This window comes from Pygoscelis adeliae, unplaced genomic scaffold (genome assembly GCF_000699105.1).
Source record: "Pygoscelis adeliae isolate BGI_AS28 unplaced genomic scaffold, ASM69910v1 Scaffold311, whole genome shotgun sequence".
In the NCBI taxonomy this organism is placed as follows: Eukaryota; Metazoa; Chordata; class Aves; order Sphenisciformes; family Spheniscidae; genus Pygoscelis; species Pygoscelis adeliae.
In genome coordinates, this window is record NW_008824118.1 from 671,191 (window position 1) to 680,983 (window position 9,793).

At 38.6% G+C, this 9,793-nt stretch overlaps 1 protein-coding gene across 1 annotated transcript in view; it reads right to left on the minus strand.

Annotated features, from left to right (window-relative positions):
- Positions 1-2,346: 2,346 nt before the first annotated feature.
- Positions 2,347-9,793, minus strand: part of SLC44A1 (solute carrier family 44 (choline transporter), member 1) — a 53,641-nt gene continuing 46,194 nt past the window's right edge. The window contains exons 11-16 of the mRNA XM_009334319.1: positions 9,406-9,562; positions 9,071-9,154; positions 7,882-8,019; positions 6,293-6,529; positions 4,672-4,752; positions 2,347-2,428 (exon numbers count right to left, since the gene is read on the minus strand). Coding sequence (XP_009332594.1) covers positions 2,405-2,428; positions 4,672-4,752; positions 6,293-6,529; positions 7,882-8,019; positions 9,071-9,154; positions 9,406-9,562 — 721 coding nt within the window. The 3' untranslated portion in view covers positions 2,347-2,404. The remainder of the gene's footprint in view (positions 2,429-4,671; positions 4,753-6,292; positions 6,530-7,881; positions 8,020-9,070; positions 9,155-9,405; positions 9,563-9,793) is intronic.

The window sequence follows — 9,793 nt, forward strand, 5'->3', positions numbered from 1 at the left end:
CTATAAAAATGGTGCACAGTCAAGTCATACAAAAATACAAAATTTGTTTCCAACTGCAGTCCTAGTTGCAATTGCAGAGAAAAGCCCCCACCCAGGACTTACAGTGAGCAGAGAACACAAATTTGCAGAACTGGACATGGCAGAAATTTGTTGTCAAAATGTGCAGAATCCAAGGCTTCAAACAAAGCACCTCCAATAACTTCCAGACAAGATGGAAATTAATTTCTCTGGAAGCAACTGCGTACGTGGTAAGTCTCTTAGCCTTGGAATCCAGTTTCTAGTGTTCAACTGAGCCAGTTTTTAAATTTCTGTTGCTAAACCTCACTGATCTACACAAATATTGTTGTTCAGTGCCACTGCTGTCTTAGCCACTGGTACAGCAGGAACGCCTCCTCGCCACAAACTTAAGGCTGCTCCAGTGTTGCTTCTAGATAGTCTGACCTCTAACTTGCACTGAGAGGCCTCACCAGTGTTCCAGTCTGAATCCCTAGGTTGAATCTCTAGTCCAGTTAGCACTTACACAGATGTGTAACTTACAGCTTCCATATTTAGAGAGCCCGCCTGATGTCAGTGGAGCTATCGATATGGTTCACTTAAATGAGTGTCTAAGTGTTTGCGGGATTGGACAATTCTGTCTCCCTGCCTCCCCAGCAGCTATAATTTCTAAACATATTTTTATTTTCATAGGTTTCATATAGTTTGGGTTCTGTGATATGAAAAGAGTAAATCCTTTTAATTGGCTTACCGAAAGAAAACTAAACAAATTTAAGTTATCAAATGATTTCTAGAAGCAAAAGTGAAATATTTCACTATTGCCAAAAGGTAAGAGCACTGGCTAGCTACATGATACTACTTTTTTTTTTTTTTTTAACTTTCGACAGCAATTTAAAAGCCTGATCCTCTGAAAGGAAGCACAGAGAACTGCTTACTTGTTAAACATGAGTTGTACATGTCTCTACCTAGACATACCTCTCCACTCCTTCGCAAAGCTTCTGTAGAAGGGCTTTTCTCTTTCAAAAGGTTTTCTTGAATGGAGTGATTGAACCGTTGAGGCATTATTTATTTGTACAGAGCTTATATTTAGTGCAATAAGTTTAAAAATTCTGCTCTGAAATATTAACTTTACATTAACAAAAATAGTTTTCTTAAAAAAATTGTAACAAAAGGAGTATATAGCATAGACAGATCATGAATTTTTAGTAAATACACTTTTAAGCATTTACCATCACAATATGCTGAAGAATTGAGTATTAGCATTCATATCTGGTGAACTTCCAGACTGAAAAGAAATGTAAATATCTAAGAATAATAATAAAAAAGCGCGTTCTCTTGTTGCTATTGGATAACTTTAGATAACTATCCTGGCAGTTACACTTCCAAAGAAATGTTTCTCTGCCCTTTCCTGTTTTAGCCACCTGCTACAGTACATACAAATACGGATGAAACAACAGGCAAGGAATGGTCCCTTCCACCTCCCAAAGCTCTCCGGCATTAAATGAAATGAAGCATACAGTACTTTTTTGTACAGTAGTAGTACAGTTCATTTCTCTTCCCATCCTCAGCATTGTTACATCTAGTCATGAATTAATCATGAGTATGGCTAAGACTGAGCTTTAACAATCTGTTATTTCAATCACTCATATGGAGAATCCATACCCTTCAAAGGAGCACTGCTGAAGTGTGAAGGAGGCTACTGAACTCAAGGGGAGGATAGCGGGCAACAGGTAAGAGGGGTAAGTAGGGTAAAACAGGAAGTTAATTGCATATAAAAATTATCTGTCCCCATTTTCTAGTTTCTGTTTAATAGGAGATGCAAGGGCTCCCACACACCTGAATACCTGAGGAGTTGGTTATTGTGGTATCTGATACTGATAAACAAAACTGTGCCCCACCAGGGCTGTAAAGTAAAATGACTGCTTACAAACCCGTTCGAACTGAATGAACTCTCACTGAAACCAACTTCGGAAAACTAAATTTAAGACTTTCTTGATTTGAAGGTTTTCCTTACATGTAACTGTCCTGAATTTAATGCAAATTTAAACAAACTAAACCAGTAAAACTCTCAGCAGATTAGCAGTGTCATGGGAAATCTGTCATCGTTTCAGATTATCTTTACAATGATACCTCCTCCAGATTGTAAAATATCAAGCAGATAAGAATCAACTTTTCCATGACCACAATGAATAATTTAAAAAATGGAACAATGATAAAGCCGCTTGTAAAAGCCACCCGTATGAAAAGAGTACATGTTTCACAAAAATAATTGTTAAAAAAAGTATTAAATCCCTGTTCCTTTTCTCTGATTTTGGCTGTTTATTTTTTTATATATATATATATATGTATGTATATATGTATATATATACTGTTTTGGAATGTCAATGGGTTCCAATATGGCTGGCTAGTTTCAAGATGAACTTGCTCCAGAGGCCTAGAAAACAAAGTCATACAGCACAGTCTTAGACAAATGCCAAAAGACAAGGAGAAACTGAGTCAAAGGGGTCACTGGAAACCATAAAGAAAGAAGTTTGAAAAGGTTTTTTTTTTCTTGTGCCTTGATACAAGAACAGAAGGTCCTAAATGCTTCCTCATCTCTGCTATTAATACCTATTTAAAATACAACTGCACTTAGGGCATTTCACTTTTAGAACTAATTGTCATATCTAAGAAATATCCACATTTCAAGGAGACTGAAACAAAACAGTAAAGACTATTTTTTAAAACAGAAGGGAAAAAAAAGAAAAATTAATCTAATTTTCAAACACCCAATTTGAGGACTACAGGTGCTACTAGTACAGAATAGACTTATGAATGATCTTATTCCAGATGTAACTGAGGCCTTTATCAATGCTTTGGCGAAAGCTATCAGAAATTTCACAGAGGTAACTGCTGTGTCCCATCCTTGTCAGGAAGTGAGATCGTAATATTTCAGAACCTATACAACTGGAGCTGAACACCCCAAAATGAAAGACCACGTGAGAAAACAAGGTCCAGTCAGTTCCAAACAAGACTATCGCATGAGCAGCAGAACTGGGAGTAATTCAGCAAGTGACACTCAGGCTGAGCCCCAAGTGCTCAGCACCTTCTCCAGCAGTCCTAGGAGGATTTTCAGCCCGTGCCAGGCTCAAGTGCCTAGAGTCAAGTTGCTAAAAGAACAAGACCACACTTGACTAGCAAGTACTTGGTTTGCCCTTTTACAAGGGGGGATGAATAAAGGTTTTAACTTCCAAGCTTTAGGCAGTCAAGTACAAAAGTCTGAGCAGTGGTCTGTGCTAGCACTGACGAGAGCATAAGTGGAAAACCACTCAAGGTAAACCAGTTGTTTGAATTAGAGGTTAACATAATACGCTTTTGGACTGAGATTTTTTGTGCATATGACTAGAGGGTTTGCAAACCCAATTCTCAATCATTTTAACAGCAGCTTTACATTTACAGTGTTTAGACCACTCTGAAAATCCCAACATTATTGTCTGTTTGAACAGCTAGAATTACTCCCAGAAGAAAACAGGAAATGAGCATAGAATTAGTTTTTTAGATGTATAAACACAGCAGCATTTAGGCATAAGCAAATCTAGAAACTGGTATGCTATAATGAAAGAGCAAAACACGCAAAGCTACACATCTACCCATTCTACAGCAGGAACCCATTCCAGCTAGGTCAAAAAGTGCTCATGCAACATGGCTTCACATACATCATTTAAAAAAAATTCTACTGTTAGCATACACGTATTTAGGTTCCATTAGGTTAAAAATTGTCCCCGTGGTAAGAAACTGTGTCAGGCCCTAAATACTCTGAGAAAGTAATGATGGAAAAATATTTTATTTCACAAAGTTGTATTGCACGATGACAAGTCATACCTTGCCCAGCCTGGGTCTCCATCATACGCTCTCAGTTCTCCACCTTCCAAACTCATCCTCCTATCTGTTATCTGTACCATGTATAGCTGTTCCTTATTCCAGGCTACTCAGACATGCAATGCCTTCCTAACAGGCACACCATAAGTAAAACAGGCTGCAGAAGCATAAATGATGCATTGTTCACTGTCTGTGTATCTGACAGTGTGAGATGGAAAGAGCACACAAGAGACAAGCAACATAAGTAGTTGGCAATAAAAACAAACAACTGGGAGAAATGTCATTTGAGCAGGTTGAAAGGAATCACTGTATCCAATTCCTTGGCACTGTATACAATAATTTGGTGAGAGCTTTAAATGCCTGGTCCTACTTTGCAACAATGGATGCGCTCAGTAGTGTTCTTCAGGCTTTTACAGTGAACGTTAAGATGAACAAAAATTGTTCAGTTCAGGACTGGAAAGAGGATTAAAGTCAGAATAGCCCAATGAATTCCAGAGTCATCTTATTTTGAGAGTACTCAGCAGCTGGGGCTGTCCGTGTATATCACATAGCATGCATACTAATCCTAATGAAATGATACTGTGTTTGTTTCATATGACTCAGTTCCTTTCATCTTACTTTTACAGGAGATGGTCTCAGCTGTGACAAAAACTCTGCCATCCAGGTGATAGGCAAGCTCACAAACAGAAAAAGCAGAACATCTTGAGTGATACAGAGAACAAAAACTTCTCCTGAAGAAGTGCAGTCAGTAAAGACAAAGAGGGAGAAGAAGTAAAAGTGAAACTCTTGGAGGATCGCCACCTCCTCATCTGCACCTACCATTGGTTTTAGCTCTCTGCCCTCAGCTCCACCTCCCCGGCCCGCTTCTTTCATAGATTTCCTACTATTCTCCACAAACTCCTGAAAAACAGTAATAAAGTGAAAAGTGCTTTCTTAGAGCAAACTCCAAACATCAAATCTCAATACAAAACTTCAAGATTTAACTGCTCAAAATGTCAACACAACTTGCTTCTCCCACTTCTCTTGGTCAGACTTGTCCACAAAGTACCAGAAGAGCCTGCCAAATAGCACAAGGGTCTCCCTCATTTAACTCTGGAAACCAGACAGGTATTTGCCTTGTGTGCTGTTACAACTTTCAAATTTACCACACAATGCTCTCCTTTACGGGGAAGGAAGGTAGGAGGATGGTTGTCAAAAAACCCAGAGGTCCTAATTATTACATCCCATCCTGTGAACTGTGTGTAATGTTAGAACTCCATTAAATAGAGGCAATTGGAGATAATTCCTTGCAAGGTCTTGTTGATTTCCCTAACTTCCTCAACTCAAACTCTTACATTTTTCACCAGATCAGAATCACCTACTCACAAAGATTAGCAAAGGTGCTAATTCCATTTTATGTAATTTTTTCTCTTAAAGGCAAGCATTCTTTAGCAAATTTCAGTAAACTTTAGCTGCTAGTGTTTTCTGATATTGACTGTTCACTAAAGAAACCCACAATACTTTTATGATTCATCTGTGCTGTCTTCTGAGACAGCATACTGCATTTTACTCTTATTCTGTGCTAAAAAGCAACTCATGAGCTACCATTTAAATTATTACATACGCTAGATTCTGTAGTGTTTTACCAAAAATTTAACGTTAAATTCTTGACATGTTTTTCCAACAAGTAATCAGAAAAAAAAATTATGCTAAGAAGTCATAAGAGTCTTCCTCTAGCCTACACATGTGGGTACATTTTACAGGGGCATATTCTACAGCTGCCACTTAAAAAAACATTATCAAGAAAATTACCTACTCAACAACAAGCTGAATGGCTTGAGGAGCAGAATTTCTACATCTTGGTCTCTAGCCAGAGTGAACAGGGAATAAGATGGGACAAACAAATAAGAACTGAATTGTGCAAAGGGCCTTGCTTGACATAGTATCTAGGCTCCAGGACAGAACATAGTATCTGTTGTTTCTGTGCACGACAGACTGAGAAGCAAATTGTGGTTCCTGTCTATCTGAAAGAAGAAAAACTCCAGTGTGGTCACTATCTGCGTCTGGGGTAGAATACTCCGGTATTTTTCTCTTCCATGTCCCAAGAGAGGTCCTTCTTAGGAAAGTACAAAAACCAATCCTTTACCCCTTGTTTTGGTTCTTTCCATTCTGCAGTGTATCATTTACAAGAAATGATACCCAAAGGTATGGTTCTGCAAGACAACTGCTCATCTCTCAGCCAGCGTATAGAAGCCAGTACCAGTGACATCAAGGGAGGGAAGCATCATTACTTATCTGATGCTCATCAGACCACACTGTTTGCTGATCAGGCCATGAACAAGACAGCAAGGTAACCCAGGTAAAAAAAAAAGAAGTATTAAGCTCAGCTAGTGAGTTCACTCTCAAAATACCCATCTTATGAAATCATATCCTTAGCCTTAGAGAGCAAGGGGAAACTTACCATGAGAACCTTATCCATGTAGAATTCCCTCCCAGGGCTCCCATCATTGTATTTTGTATCGATGGCAAAACATAAGAAAAGGACATCAACAACCATTTCATAAATGGAAAGGAAGCAGTGAGCAACCAGGAATGCAAAGAGGCAGACAATGATGAGTGGCAGCACCCAGATGGTGTAATCTCGTTGGTAATTCAGCAACATAATCCCAGCCAAACCTGTACTGCAGACAATCAGGACCTGAGTAAGAAAACAGAAGACAACTCTAATGGCAGAAGCCTTTTGATTTTTTTTCTTTGCTTTGGTTTGGTTTTAACCTATGTGCTTCTTGCTCTGCCAGTGCTAGAACTAGGGGTTACAGATGCTAGTGGTAATGACATCTTTACCTCCTGGATTCCCCACATCCCTGAGTGCAAATGACATAGGGAGAGGGAGGAGGTAAGGCAGGTCTCGGGGGGGGGACAGTATGTTTTTCGTTTTGCTGGCAGAAACAACTTCCAAGCTTGTCTTATCTCTGTCTCATCTCCATACAGGGCAAGTAGATCAGAATTCACGTGAGGCACTTCATGTAACAGTCTCCACACACAGAACTGCGCTATGTGTGAGGCCCTAACAGATATTTTACTGGGTACCAGTTTGGTCTTTGGGAATAACAAAAGGACTAAACCAATTGTTGTGGCACCCAACATTTTTAATATTTCTGAATCTATTATTACGAACTGCAGCTAAACAAGAAATTGTAAAATAGGTCAGCTTTACTGTATTATGAAAATACCGGGTTGCACTGATAGAGCACACAGGCTGACAGCCTAGCACTGTTTTAGCTGATACTACTTTTTATATGCTGTGCTGTTAATTTTAACATTTCTGTCACCTGTGCATTTCTCTAATAATTTGAAAGACATCTTTTCAGGGACCTGTTTCCTAACAGAAACCTTTCAGACACCTCCATAAAACCACATTATATAATTCCATGGTCTCCCAAGCACGTATTTCTTCATTTTGTGTTTATTTCTTCTCACATCTTATTGACTTAATTACTGGTTTAAAAGTTCAGCCCACTGTACTCTGACTTAATAAACGTAGAGGAATGTAATAAAGAAGACAGTTCAGAATGTAATAAAGCTGGCAGTTCCTCATAACAGGCTCCTATACTACCTTCCAGTCCAATTTTGTCACAAAGGGTGATCAATAATGTGCCAATTTTCAACATAAACCCGGAGAGCCCTTACTAAACAGCATTTAGAGGAAATGCTTCCTTTCCTTCCAATTCTAAGTTTTAACCACAAAACCAATCAAAAACTCAGAACTTCTAATAATCACTTTTCTCTTGACTCCCTAAAAATAAATTCATGCAAAAGGTGTCATCATCTTCAGCTATTCCTTTCTGATCACTTTCACTTAACATAAGTGGGTCATTTGTCTATCCTCCCTATCCTGGACAGTCCCCTCCTGACATGATGCAGCTAGATGTTATAAAGTGCATGCTAAGAAACAGGAATTTGAAGGCATTTTGTATCTGGGATGCAAGCCATTGCTAAAGAAAGCTTGCTACGACGTAGGTCAGTAACAACTGTATACAGCAGACATACCTTTCCTAGAAACAGCATAAAATCCCCAACTGTGTTTATGGCAGCCACTCGCAAAGCATTTTCCACTAGAATAACAAAGGCATCCTTTGCTGAGGTGCAGAAGTTGGTGCTGTTGATAGCTGTGGCTGTATATGCGTTCTGGGAAAAGCAGATTGAAGATTTACTCATGGAATGATCAGATATTTCAGATAGGGGAGGGGAGAAGGGAGAGAAGATACGGCTTCTGAATAAGTCACATAAGTCGTATGATGTTAATGAACGAAGATTCTCTTGAGAGTTGTTGAATCAAGCAGTATGTACCAGCTGACAGAAGACTATATGAGGTAGAGAATTACTATTCTTCTGCTCCCTTGCTCATCATTTATGCACTAACAAGTTTATTCCAAAAAACTAATTAAACAGAATTTGCAATTTCTCTGCAGGAGGACGTGAGCAGTGGCATAACTACAGCAATTAAGTAGTTAGAAAAAATATGCTGGAAATATGAGAGTTTGAGAGTCATGCAAGTCCACCAAGATAATTTCTAGATACTTCACTAGACTGCATTCAAAGTCAGCCAGGACAATTTTCAAGGATTATACTAGGGGTTTTTTAAATGCCGCCTTCTGCTTTTATTTCTGTATTTCCACAAGCAAAAAAATGAACAACAGTGAAAGGGATATTAGAAAGATATTTAGAGATGTAGTTAACAGAGGTGGGACCACAGGCCAATAAAATCTATTTTACAAAGGGGTCTGACCAGCCAGTGTGTCGCAACTTGCAACTCTTTTTCCACTTTGTAGATGATGATGACAATTTGACATTATATACAGTTTTTCAATGGTGTGAACCTTAAAAATTACACCTAGAAAAGCTTCAGTCTCTGTTGACAACAAACACAGTTTGAAGCTCAGGTGTAGTTTGATAGAGTGCACATAAGGAGGAACATCTCCAACCACTAAACAAATTGTTTTAAAGTTGAGATACCATGTGCACAAAGATAAATACCAGCTATTTCTCACCTTTACAAGGTAAACAAAGACTAATGTAGTGATTTGCAGTGTAATTTCAGTAATGGAGACAAGATTGAAGTACCTTCACTGAAGTTCAGTTCCAACGTACAATACCTTATATGTCAGCCTCAGACTGCATTCTGGGAATCACATATATTATCAGCCCTTACATAAGACTTGAGTATTGAAAATCTTACCTGATTTAAGTAGGTCAGGCACTTTTCTAGACACCAAAGGCAGCAGATGCAGGCTTTGAGCATACAGCGAGCACAAGCATTTTCCTAGGAAAGCAAAGAATGTGGAAAAACAAAGATAAAGAGTAAAAACAACAGATCTTAAGAAAACAAGATTCCCTTGTGTTTCAGTAACTGAAAAACTGAAAAACCTAAGCAGTCCCTCTCAGTCCCACGGTCCTTTGAACACCAAATATTCCAAAACAAGACTTCCAGCCCCCACACCGATGGAATTAAATTAGCTGTAAACACGTCAGGCATTGAGTTTCAGTAAGAAAAACGGAATCTATTTCTCTTACTTTTCCTTTGAGTTGTGTATGAATATACATAAGAATCATTCGAGGTATCTTCACTAGTGTGATAATGAAAGACCCCTTTGCCACCGTTCCTAGGTGGTAACATACAAGGCGATTAACAGATGCCAGAATAGGAGTAAATGGCAGGTTCCTTTTCTCCCTGTTGAAAAGAGAAAAAGAATAAAGTAGAATGATCAATATGTATTTAGTATTATCCAGAAGTACTACAAATTCTCAACAAACTAATGTGCAAAAGGAATGTATTATCCTTATGCTAGCTTTCCACGTATACTGTTCATTCCACAATGACAGTCTGTGCAAGTCACAGTTTTGGCTCTAATGCAGTAATAGGAATAGGATAAGGAATCAGCATGTCTTAAGGGTAGTCTTA